Source organism: Spea bombifrons, chromosome 7, assembly GCF_027358695.1.
Source record: "Spea bombifrons isolate aSpeBom1 chromosome 7, aSpeBom1.2.pri, whole genome shotgun sequence".
NCBI classification, from domain to species: Eukaryota; Metazoa; Chordata; class Amphibia; order Anura; family Pelobatidae; genus Spea; species Spea bombifrons.
Window position 1 is genome coordinate 3591961 of NC_071093.1, and position 12836 is coordinate 3604796.

At 44.6% G+C, this 12836-nt stretch overlaps 2 protein-coding genes across 4 annotated transcripts in view; both read right to left on the reverse strand.

The window, feature by feature from the left end:
* The window catches only part of GMPPA (GDP-mannose pyrophosphorylase A), a 63350-nt gene that overhangs the window by 2747 nt on the left and 47767 nt on the right, over positions 1 to 12836 (reverse strand). The window contains exons 1-7 of one of the 2 annotated variants that reach the window (XM_053472147.1): positions 3600 to 3640; positions 3154 to 3204; positions 2406 to 2503; positions 2203 to 2306; positions 1869 to 2061; positions 1077 to 1136; positions 846 to 976 (exon numbers count right to left, since the gene is read on the reverse strand). In XM_053472147.1, coding sequence (XP_053328122.1) covers positions 846 to 976; positions 1077 to 1136; positions 1869 to 2061; positions 2203 to 2306; positions 2406 to 2503; positions 3154 to 3193 — 626 coding nt within the window. In that variant the 5' untranslated portion in view covers positions 3194 to 3204; positions 3600 to 3640. Of the gene's footprint in view, positions 1 to 845; positions 977 to 1076; positions 1137 to 1868; positions 2062 to 2202; positions 2307 to 2405; positions 2504 to 3153; positions 3205 to 3599; positions 3641 to 12836 lie in introns of those variants that run through there. The other variant, XM_053472148.1, reaches the window with a different exon arrangement.
* Positions 7193 to 12836, reverse strand: part of SPEG (striated muscle enriched protein kinase) — a 69879-nt gene continuing 64235 nt past the window's right edge. For both annotated transcript variants that reach the window (XM_053472145.1, XM_053472144.1), the window contains exons 35-41: positions 12220 to 12381; positions 10364 to 11444; positions 9843 to 10082; positions 9291 to 9514; positions 9035 to 9110; positions 8420 to 8569; positions 7193 to 7807 (exon numbers count right to left, since the gene is read on the reverse strand). In XM_053472145.1, coding sequence (XP_053328120.1) covers positions 7594 to 7807; positions 8420 to 8569; positions 9035 to 9110; positions 9291 to 9514; positions 9843 to 10082; positions 10364 to 11444; positions 12220 to 12381 — 2147 coding nt within the window. In that variant the 3' untranslated portion in view covers positions 7193 to 7593. The remainder of the gene's footprint in view (positions 7808 to 8419; positions 8570 to 9034; positions 9111 to 9290; positions 9515 to 9842; positions 10083 to 10363; positions 11445 to 12219; positions 12382 to 12836) is intronic.

A 12836-nucleotide genomic window follows, 5' to 3' on the forward strand; every position in this document is an offset into this window, starting at 1 on the left:
ACTCTGTGTTACAATAAACCGAAATACTTACATTCGCTTATTTCACGTATTATTATGTAAACCAGCAAACAATAAGAAGGATGAGACAGGTGAGCAACCTGGGACGGGGTAACGATGCAGAAACAATGCAGGGGAAGGTAAGATCGGTCTGTGTTACATTCTTACAATAAAGCGATAGAAAAGCAAAGGATCAGAGACTTAAAACTCTACATTTGAAATCAAGAAGGTAGAAAAAGAAGCGTGAGACTAGGGAAGAGCGGCCCTCGTGTTTCATGTCCCGTGATCATCAACCAGGACCAGAGCAAAGGCCGTGCCACCACCACTAAAAAAAAAGTATCTACCTGGCTGGGGATAATGGGTGTTGTACTCGATCATCTCTAATGCAATTTATTCCATGGGTGAAAAACTCTACAATAGACCAACAGCCACAGAACCCACTAGAATTGTGGTACTTTTGACAGATTAACTCATGATATACCTCCTGTCCCTACTAGGATGTAGAGCGGACCTGATTTAATTGCAAAAAGTGATATCCATGAGAAATATGTTAATAATAATATTCAGTGCATTCTGCGGGTTAATCTGTGGCGGGTTTCTAGGCGGAAGTTCTGGGAACTCCAAGCACTCTGGTGATCCCTTCACCACACTCACAGCCCCGTGCGTTCATGCCATGTGTCTGCGTCACACAGCACTCACCTGATACAGGAACAACTGGGCTCAGCATGCAGGAGCAGAAGGAGGAACAAGGAACATAGAACCAAGGAGAAAAAGAGAAAGTATGAATGTAAGAAGAGGGATGGATGGGCGGACGGAGTATGGCGGAGGGGTAGGGAGCCCGGACTCACAGCTGCAGCTCTTGCTGGTTCCGCTGGAAAACCTCGGCGATGTGCTGGAAGATCGATGGCGAAAAGAGGTAGATCCCGCAGTTAATGATGTCGCTCACGAAGGTTCCTGGCTTCTCTACATAGTGAAGAACCTGAGATGAGAAAATGGACCATCAGAACCTCCATTCTACCGAGCCGGACAGCAACCTGCAGACACGTCACAGAGATGGGTCCACGACTCTAATCCATTACCTCCTGAGTGTCAGCCTTGGCGACAATGCAGCCGTAATTCAGTGACTGCTTCCGGTTTGCCTGCGAGAACAAAGAAACATCGTAATGCTGAACTTCACATTAATATTAACAGCATTATCCGAGTCTGAGGGGAGCGCAGAGCCGAACGAATATCTTCCGTGTTTTATACAAAAAAAGCGGATATTGTTTTCCATGTGAATTTTCCAAAAGTGGCCAGTGTTACAGCAAAACAGTTTATAGATTATATACACCCTGTTCAAAAGTTTGGGGTCATTCAGCTGTTTTCATGGAAGACAAGGACATTTCTGGCTGTAACATAATTGCAAAAAGGGTTTCTAACGATCAATTACCCTTCTAAGCTTAAACTTGGATCAGCGAACACAACGTGCCATTGGAACACAGGAGTGATGGGAGTGATAAAAGGCCATTGGAGCCCAGGAGTGATGGGAGTGATAAAGGGCCATTGGGACACAGGAGTGATGGGAGTGATAAAGGGCCATTGGAACACAGGAGTGATGGGAGTGATAAAGGGCCATTGGGACACGGGAGTGATGAGAGTGATAAAGGGCCTCTGTACGCCTATGAAGAGATTCCATTAAAAAACAGCCGTTTACAGCTACAATAGTCATTTACAACATTAACCCTGTCTGCACTGGATTTCTGATCCCTTTCTTGTTATTTTAATGGACAAAATTGGCTTTTATTTAAAAAACAAGAACATTTCCAAGCGTCCCCAAACTTTTGAATAGTAATGTATAGTAAATAATAGTTCTGTTTCTTCTCTCCGCTTACCGCCGTCCCCAGCATGATGTAGCTGTGCGTTTCTTCATGAGCTCTCTGGAAGTCGAGCATCTGGAGCAGCGGGAACTCTGAGCACACATCGGCATTCATCACAAAGAAAGCTTGCGGCCCCCCAGAGAGGATCTGATCGCGGAAATGATAAATCCCCCCACCTGTGCCTAGGGCTGAAAACTCTTGCAGGTATCTAACAAGAAGAAAAAGCGAGAAAGACTGTTCATCAAAAAGTAAAGTAAGAAGCCGACATCCTTTCGGGGGTTAAGTATGGTGCAAACAAGACGCCAAAGTGCAGATTTGTAACGCTGAACGACGAGGTCACAATTATCACCTTATTGCGACTTTAAACTCCTGCTGGGCTGTAAGAAGGAACCGGCTGAGGGCCTCGTTTGGCTGATAGAAGCCAATCAGCAAAATCTCCTTGAGATTTGGCACCTGAGAGATAAAAGATCCATACATTGCATTAGCTCCACCCACACCATATATGACATATGATATATATATATCACAGGTCGGCACAGACCATAGCTATACCTTACTACATGCTTCGATATGGTGCTGTAACATAGGGACACCGGCCACTGGAAACAGAGGTTTGGGAACCTCGAAGGATAACGGGCGAAAACGGGTACCTAGAACATAGAAAGCAGATGTCAGCACGCGAGCAGAGGCCCTCCGAGGTTTACATTTATACTCAACGACCCTCTGAGAGCAACTTTTACCAGCTTTCATTTCAATATGTGCGGCTTGGAGGAGAAGAGAGAAACAGGAAGATGGGATAGAATCAAATACTTAAAAGGTCAGTAAAAAGTACAGGAGGGATGTTTAGGAGGGGAAATATTACAAGAGGCCATAATCTAACTAGAGAGTCAGAGGCTTATGATTTACTTTAGCGAGAGGGTTGTAGATAAGATAAACAGCCTCCCTGCAGAAGTGGTAGAGGGTAATACAGCGAGGGTATTAAAAACGCATGGGATAGACATACGGCTCCTGAATCTAAGACGAGACCAACGACTGATTAAGGTTTGAGTCTTTACAGCAGGGCGACTAGACGGGGGGCCGAATGGGGCCGATCTGCTCGCAGATTGTTTCATTGATAAAAACACATACCCCTCTCCTTATTGGTTGTCTTCCAGGCGTGTGGATATCCGAGATAATTGTATATACTAACATCAGAATCCTGATCCCGCTGATGTTTTTTTATCCATTTAACTCTTTAAATACCCCGCACAGGTTTCATCTGCCCAATTCATCAATACAAGTGACTGTTTCTTATACTCACCCTTCTGGGGGCCCCCAATTAAGATGACAGCTTTCAGCATTCCTGCAGGACCTGAAGAGATAAACAGCGTTACATACCATGTACCCGGTACATGAGCCAAACCACCCCGTCTGCCAACGCGTTTCCCACCGGCAACGCGCAGCGCCCACCGTCACATGCATTAGTCTGTGGCATTTCTGGTGCAAACCCCTACACTTGGAGCAACCACCAAAAACGCATCTTTAGTTACTATGGTGATTTCTTCATTTGGTCTGACAGATAAGGGCCCATAGGGACAGTGCGATGAACCCTTGGCATTTGGCACAACCTGCAGAGTACGCAGTAGGCGGCCCCTTGCGGTATATTAACCCGAATTACGATAGGCAGACATTACATAAAAAGTAATAATCATTTCTCATCAATAAATAACCCGGCGCTTACCTCTTCCCATTTAAAACACGGTTTACCTTTTTTTCGCCTCGCTTCCGCGTCAGTGGCTCTCGGTGAAGCGTCAGCCTCCGCGGGGGATTCTGGGTGTTGTAGTTTGACGCTTCTGATAGGCTACATGACGGGAGAGGACTGACGTGTCGCTGTCAGAGCGCTGCTTGGTTCCCATGACAACGAGTCATTCACAATGAGCCTTAGGAAGTTAAGGAGCCCTGTTTCCTGGTTGGGGGGGGTGCGATGGTTTGTAACGCAGGGGGTTGTTAGTTTGTTTATTTTTTATTGGTCTTGTGTAGTTTTTTTTAACATTTTTTTTTACAGTTGTTATTGATTTGGTGTAGTTTTTTTCATTGGGGTTTTCTGTAGTGGATTTGCATAGTTTATTATTGGTTTTGTATTGTTTTTTGTAGTTTTTAATTCACTTTGTTCAGTTTGTTTTTGGTTTTGTGTAGTTTTTTAAAATTTGTTTTGTGGATCCATTCCTTTGCTGGCTGTCTCACCTACACTGTTGAATTTAACATTTTTTTTAAATTAATTAAACGTTAGAAACTTTCTTTTATCGGATATAATTTTTCTGTTAACACTTTATTGCCATGTGACAGAGAACTGGGCACTGATAGGCTGTTGCCGAAGAAACTGGAAAAAAAAACTTTTTTTGTCTATCGTTAACTGTTCAGAGTAAAGAATAAAATGATAGATTTGCTAAGGTTTCTTTGTATAAAGTACCGGGGAGACTCGAGGAATGCGTGAATCAATTTAAAGTTTAATGTTTCGGAGTCAATGCACAACTAAAAAAAGTAATTTATCTTAATGCGGGGATAGTAACAATTCCTCACTAATGCAGCCCCTCGGCATCCCAAGTTAATGCCCACATACCCGCCTGTACAGCTTTTGGGTCTCATGAATACATGTAACGGGGCACATTTTCCTTTGTGTACAATGCCGTGCCTTCTGTTACCCCAGGTGGTGTATAAGTGTGAGCCGTGGCTATTTTCGACACACTTATCATGGAATATGAGTTCCAGAGTGTCCAGTAACATCTCGCCGAACAATGCTCGCTCAGGCTTTAATGAGGTCTCACAAATTGCGTGTGGTTTGTAATTGTGGAAGGCTGGTGACATGTACCCTGTGTATACACCGGCTTATGTGCGGTAATTAACACCTCTTACCCCCTCCCTTAACTGGAAGGCCCTGGACACAAACACCACCTCATATGGCTACGAGAGTTAAATATAGAGCCGTGACTCAGGCTTTGGGCTGGCGGGTGCAGCGCGGACCCCTTTCAGAGGTTTATATTATAATATTATATTTCCGTCACCGTGCGTTTGCTTCTCAGCTTTCTATATGTGGTCTCAGGTTGCCACCGGGCTGGGCCCGTAGAAAAAGTGCTTGTGGCGAGTAGTAACCTAATAAAAAAACCAATCATATGGCTGGTAATCCTTTCCAGAAAACATGGGGACTCCATTGTGATCTCACAGCTCCCAATGGGCTATTAAATGGTTAATATTTCAAGAATCTCAGGGTCAGTTCTTTTAAAAAGTTCATCTCTCGTGTATAATCCCCCACCTCCTCCTAGATTGTAAGCTCCTTTTGAGCGGGGCTCCCCCACAACCTTTTTGTTTCTGTCAATCCAGGTGTTTAACCCCCTAGTGTCATTTTCTTATAACAGGTAGACTCTTCTCCCCAATAAAACAGTAATAAATGCAGTATTTTGTATGGAAACAGCCTCTTATTAGTACAGATCACGCAGGCTTTGGCTTCTGTACACCCTCGTTAACTTTATTTCTATACATTCTTTATTCACTCCAAAACAGAAAAAAAAGACAAACTCAGGAAAAGCAACACAAAATTCCAATAAATAAAATTCTGTCCAGAATGAGCTAATAAATAAACAGTTCAAGTCAGAGCAGCTTGGAGGAGACCCCCCGACTAATATACAAACTTAACGAGGAGCTCCTTTCAGTCTGTTGGAAGCCCCCCAGCCCCCCCCCTGGATCCGGAGGGTAAAAGATTTCACCTCTTGGTATCTGGCTTATAGCAGCTGAGAGCACACGGCACAGGCACTTGCTCCAAATATTCAACTTTACGCCCTCTCTTTGAGTGAATTTCTCACTTTTTATAAACCTGCTGGAATAGCTTTCTCTCCGTGTCCACAGCTGTGCACACGCGGCAACATACATGTATTCTTCCCCAATAAAAAGCTTTGCGTGACCTCAGAGTGCGCCGATTTACTGTCACTCGGTTTTCTAACTCTGCGGTTGGCAGCTGACATGTCCAAAGAGCGTCCTGCAAGTTCCCGATGCAGTCAACGCAACTTCCCTGCAACGTCCCTAAAGAGCAAGAAGTAAAAGCGAGTGCGATAGGTGGAGCGGGGAGTGACTAAATACGAATGGTGGAGTGCAGCATCTTGTGGGTGCAAGGATGAGGTCTTGGGGGTTAAGGGGATAATTTTACTTGCTACACTTTTCTAAAAATTCTACACCACATGATATGATTTGCATGTGGGGTGATATTCATTGCCCTGTAAGTATTTCCAACACATTCAGTACGGACAGGCCAGCTCAGCATGTGCGATCGTTTCAGCGTACGGTGGTCCCGTCTCGTTGAAATGCGCTGGCTATATTTTTTTTCTTCCCTCTGTGGCATCTGGATGCTGATGCAGGCAGGTGAAATGCCCCTCGCTTAGAGCTAGCCCATAAGGCAACTGCCCCGATAGGCCAGCTGGCCCGAGCGTTCACCCACCCCTTTATTTAAAAAAAAAAAAAAAAAAAAAAAAAAGGTCAATGCAATTTAATAAAAAAATAAAGAAAAACAGAGAATATCACAAACTGGCGGATGAAGTAGGATATGAACCAGAGAATATCCCTTAATGTACCAGACGGTCATTAAAAATTTTTCTGGGTATAGATACTGCCTTTAACTTCTGCATAGCGCGCGTAATGCTCTGTCCTGATACAATGTAACGTCAGACGCATTTCAAAACAGCCCCCCCTGAATGTCACAATTAACTTACGCAACCTCCCACTCCTCTTCCATCGTGTGCTTATGGAAATCCTACTGTTTCTTCCCTGAACACGATGAAAATGGACGTGGCACTGTGACGCTGGCTTTTCAGCTCATACACTTTGGCGTTTTTAGCTCATAGATGCTTTGCTGCTCGCCCGTTTATCGCGTTGGGTAAGAGAACCAAGAGTGGTCCAACTTCCCTACAGGCCGGGCGATATATCACTCAGAATCGCTGGTTTTGTTAAACAGTGTATACTATGTTTTTTTTAGACATGCTGGGGCATTAAAGAAGCTCTCAAGGGCCATGTGTGGCCACTGAGAAGGACATTCTTATTCTGGAGTATCTAGAAACGTAACACCTTGGTGACATCAACTGTACTTCAGGCAAAGGAACGGTCATGTATGAGATCATGGATCACTGGTAGGCGCTCCTCGGCGGTAGCCAGCTGGCAGTAGACCGTATCCATTGCGTCTTTTGCTACCGACATACAGAAGTTGAATTATCTCGTATAATATAACAAACTTCTGATTTAACTCCCACAAAGCATTAGTTAAGACCACTCGCCATGACTTTTCCAGGAAGAATTGTTGGAAATTTGTGTAAACCAAGGCCTTAAAACAAAGTTTACTCAAATGAAAGGCCAGCAGCATTTAACAGCAGCGGAAGAACCGGTGTTTGAACTCAGGGGTATAGGATATAAACAGCTAGAGAGTCTGTCTCATGCGACGTGCGGCCCTTTCCCACCGTTCCCAACCTCCTGTCTCGTTAGACATCACTGTCCTCCTTGTAATAAATCGATTATTGTATGAATTCTCTAAAAACAATGTCTAGTACAACCTTGTCCCAAAGGAGAGCAAGGAGCCCCTCAAGTAAACAGGGTTTTAGCTTGTGTGTCCTTTTTTTCCGGCCAGTCCGTCTTGATTGGGACTGCTGAGGGTCCTACACAATCCAGTGGAATGCACCTGTGGCTCTTCAGCCTCTTCAATCCGATTAAAGTCCTCTGTCCAAAATCACTGGGTGACCGGAGCTTGAGTCTGGGAGCCGTGATAGGAGCGAAGGAGGACTTTGTGCTTGGTAGCGGTGTCTGATCGTCGTCTTTGTTGCTCCACCAAGAACTCTTTTAACCGGTTGGTGGTGAAGGTAAGGGTCTGGCGTCTCAGCTTCATCAAGTAGGCATCTTGAAGCCAAGGGTTGGAGAAACACTCGTGAAGAGACGGCCGGCTCCTGGGAACAAACAGTAAACAGTCACACATAAGCTCATCTAATTTCATTTGGTACAACTACAATAGGACAGAAACTGCAGACACATGTATGTGTATATGTATATATATATACATAGTATGTAATATGTGATGGGATGCTAACGTGGTACAAGTCAGGAGACATTCCACTGGAGCCATCAGAGTGGTCTATTCAACAGAGGCTCGAATTTTGGGTTAACAAACCCCCAATATTGTATGCTTTGGCAATAACTGAGAAGAAGGTGTATACATTCTCTGGGACATACTAGATCAAGGGTGTCCAACCTGCGGCCCTCCAGCTGCTGCAGGACTACATATCCCATACTCCTCTGCCAGCCACTTAGCTGAAAGAGCATTATGGGAGATGTAGTCCTGCATCAGCTGGAGGGCCGCAGGTTGGACACCCCTGTACTAGATTCATCTGGAAATCGAAACATACAGTAATATCATTGTCATTATGTTGCAATATCATTGTATTACAGTATTGCAGACGTTCTACTGGTTTGTTTCCCAGGTTTAAAGGGAAGCCACTAGATCTTCCCAGTCACTCCCAATAACATGAATAATGAACAGCATTAGACAGTTAGCTGCTTACCAAGGATATATGGACAGGAGTTTGCGTATGAACAGGGAAGCGCTTTGAGATGCATTGGAGTAGAGTTTAAAAATATCAAATCTCCCTGAAAGGATCTTATTTTCTGTTTCCACTGGGTCCAGTTCGAAGAATGGAGATCGTCCACTTAGCCTGGGCAACAAACAGAGAAAAAAGAGAGGGATTTCACACCAAGTGGGTTTATCGCCCTCCTCCAGAGGGATACGTTCAGAAAAAAGAAAATCTAGAAGCATTAATTTGGAAAGCGCATGCTTAGGGTAGCCGGTTAACCCCCTCTCTCCTGCCCCTAGTGGTAATTTATTATATCGGCACCATATGACATGGACAGGCTCAGCCCCAAATTTCTGTTCTCCACTAGCTCAGGCAAAACTACAGATTTCATCTAAACCCCCAACTCCCCAAAGCTTTAACACTAAGGTAGCAGCCAATGTAATTTTATTCTATAATGGGTTTAATAATTGTTACATTTTCATCCCAAAATCAAGAGTGAAATCTACAATTCTGCATTTCAGTAATCCAGGCTTTCTTGGGGCAAAGTAAGCACAACGAGATCTCGAAGACAGAAAATACATTGTTTTCCAAAAAGTTGTTACTTACATTATGTATGTTAAGACTCCAACACCCCAAATATCAGCTGCGGGTCCAACGGGCTCCCCTTTCACCATCTCAGGAGCTGTTAGTAGAATGCACACAAAATTTAAAAGGAAAATGAGGCAGTGCCTACATATAAACATATATATCTAAGATAATTACCATTTAAGAACAAAAAGCACAAAGTTCAGGTAGTTTAATAAATAGGCTTCTATACAACCTAACTGAATAATTATGTGGACGAATCGGCCCAGGGTCTTACACATAAACTCCAGGGTTCCCACGCGTTTCCCCAGCTGGCGCAGCACTAAGGGGCTGAATGTCTGAGCGCTCCCGAAGTCAATGATTTTAACCGTGTTCATATAGGACACCATGATGTTCTCGGGTTTAATGTCGAGGTGCAGAATCTTCTGTTCGTGGAGATACTCCAAGCCTTGCAGGATCTGCAGGATGTAATTCACCACGTCATCCTCGGAGTAACGGAACCTGCGCAGACAACGGGCAGCAAGCAAAAACAGTCAGTATGTTTCACCGACAGGCAAAACGATTGCGCAATCTTGAGTCAAGATCTTAACATCTGGAATGTTCACAAACTTTGCATTTCCTTAAATTCTATTTAGAGTCTATAGCTTAACTACAACTCCCATAATCCTTACGGACGTGACATCCCTGGTCCTGGAGACCAGACAGCCTTCCCTATATGGCAGACTTCGGTTCAGAAGTAAAACACAGCGGCCCCCATCTCCCCGTGTCAGAGTTTTCCGCACACGTCTGATCAATCAGTAATGTTAACGTTAATACGATCCCATCTCACCTCTCTACCAGGCAGTAAAGCAGCTCTCGGCCTGTGCAATGCTCAGAGATCAGGACGAGGTAGCGAGGGGTGATGTACGCTTCATGCAAGCTCAGGATCCTCTGGTGATGAAGACACTTCAGAACCTCATACTCTTGGAGGACGTTCTGCTTGTTCTCAGGTTCATACGATATGATTTTTGCCATGAAGTGCTTTCCAGTGGCATTCTCCTTACACTCCCGAATCACTCCAAATCTACCCCTGTAACGAGTGACGTGTTGGTTACCCACGGCTACATTCATGTCATTATTATTATTTTTTAAAATATTATCTTTTATTTATATGGCGCCAACAATCACCTAATGACCACCTTAACAAAATAAGGAATTAAATTGCTTAAATACATTTTTTATGTACTGTTTGTTTTATTATACAATATACCTAATATTAACAATGATTTAATAGCGATAATTGTTCCAGGCCTCTCCGATATTACTGTTGCCCCTACAAGTTCAATCACGGCTTTGAAGGACACCACCTACCTTGCCTTTTCATCCAAGAAAGTGTAAGGCTTTTGGGGGACACCTTGCCGGAGGGTGGTACTCTCTCTTCCTGAAGGTGTTGTTCTTCCTCCAGGGGTGACGCTTTTCACTAGGACGCGTGTGGGTACAGTCTGCGGTGCAGGCCCAGTGGGTTCAGGAGGAGCAGTGTCGTTGGTAGGCGAAGATGGCGGCATGGACACAAATGAGGTGACCATGTAAGCTGGGGACGTAGGAGACGAGGGCTTGTAAACTGGGCTGGTTGGAGAGGATGGGAACGAAGGTGGGGACTTCGAAGTGGGGCTTAAAGGTGTGGGGCTGGTTGCAGATTTAAAGGGGGGAATGTGTAACATAATAGGAGCAGTTGGTTTTGGAGCCACTGGTGGTGGTATCCGAGGTTCTGATGGCATCTTAAGTGGCTGAAGAGCTGGTTTTTCGGGCACGGGAGATTTTGCGGTAGGCTGAACGAAAGGTGATTTAACTTGAGGAACGATCTGTGGCACGGGAGGAACTTTGTGTTGTGACTCCGGCGCCACGGTGGGAGTCTTGGCCTCTAATAAGTTGGACACGGGCGCTGTTTTACCAATGGGCTCTGAAGACGGTTTCACCTGTTGAGCAGGAGGAGGAGGTGGAACTCTTAAATGCGACACGGTATGTCCAGGAGTCACAGAAACTGTGACCGTAGAAATGCGGGACCCTGCGGCCCCCGCCGCGGAAGCTTCAGGAGGCTGTGTTTTGCTACTCGGCAAAGCCTGGAGTGTTGTGTCAGTTTTGGCAAACGTTGGTCTGTGGGCAGTCGGAGGGGTGGATATGAAACCTCTGTGTCTTCGTGGTGGGGTCGGTGGCGGAGGTCCTTTAGGTGGAGGTTGTAAAGGAGGTACAGTTGCTTGGGTTGTTGTAACAGAAGAAGGTGCTGCAAAAGGAGACCCAACCGGTGGAGGCAGATTAGAAGTGGAAGTGGTAGAATGAGATACTGCTGGGGCTGATGTAACACGTGGAGCCACTGGTACAAAAGGGGAGACTGTAGGCACTGCTGGTCTTGCCTTCGAGACCACCGATGGTGCGGCAACTGCAGGTTTTTGATCTAAAGAGAAGGAAAACAGACCATAAAAAAGAGCCAGAGCTTCACTTTCCTTAGAGGCGCCTCTTCATCCCTGAAACTATGTTCAAACAAGAGTTCCTCGTGAAGACTGCCAACTCACCCTACACGGTATGAGATGGAGAGTCGTGTAAGCTTTTGGGACCTTTGAGGTATCTTCTTCAGATGAAATGAAGGTGAAACCTCTGCGGTCTCTTTCTATCTTAAGAAGGGAAGTTGGGAGTCCCAAAAACTTACGGCTCCATCTGTGACCGATGTGAATTTCCTCTGTGCATAATAATAAAAAAAATCAACTGATTCTTCAAATTCATATCCTAAAGGGGACATTCTAGTAGCAGACCCTCTTGTCTCACGTTAAAGAAGAAACCTAAATGCATCTCACGCATTTCAATTAAAGATACAGAAGCGCTTCTTATTAGTACGCCTTCATATTGTGGGTTTTTAATCCCATCCGGCACAGACCGGGATAATGCAGAACTCTAGGACAATAATGTGAGAAAACTTTGGTACATTTCTGCATCGTTTGGTACAAAACCCTCAATATCCATTTCTTATGGTTTGATGTTTTGAATCCATCTGTTCCAAGGGTTTGCGCCAGAAAATAATTCCCGCATTAATTCCCCTTGACCTGCGACGCGGGGCGGTTTGATTTACGGACACGCGGGGTGGTATTTGGGAAGGGAATTTATACAATTGCTGAATTGCCCCTGTTTGCTTCTTTTTTGCAGTAACAAAAAGCATTATTTGCCCCTCCACTTACTTTCTCCCTCTATGACAATGGCTCTGGACTCGTTGCTGTAGGGTCCCTGTCCGGCTTTATTGACACAGGCAACACGGAACTTCACTGAACCCCCCGGAAGCTCCGTAACATTGAAGTAGCAGTCGCTGATCTTGGAGCTGATCACTTTCCATTCTCCATTCCCTAGAGAAGCAATACATGGTGGTGAGAGCCAAAAAACACCCAATGCTGGTAACTTCGTGGCTGTTGTGGTTATTAAATAACAATAATCATTCAGCGGCCACCGGGAAGCTGAACTCTGATGATTAATATTTATTATCTGATGATTATACAAAGGGAAAACATATCCGGTCATTGTAGCTGACTGAGGGTGATAGGAGCTGTAGTCCTCTAATAAAAGATGTGAGCTGAATAACCACTCTATGATCAGTTACCCCAAAATATAACAGAAGGCAAAGGTGTCATCCAAACATAGTATGTTAAAGACTTTTGAATGGAAGATGAATATTTATTTTATTCGATGATTTTTATTTGATCGGAAATAAGATTATTTATTCAGCTGTATGGATTCCATTCGTCGGTAACTCGCTGACTTCCTTCTTGTTGTCAAACTAAATGTGTGATAAACGTTTAACGAG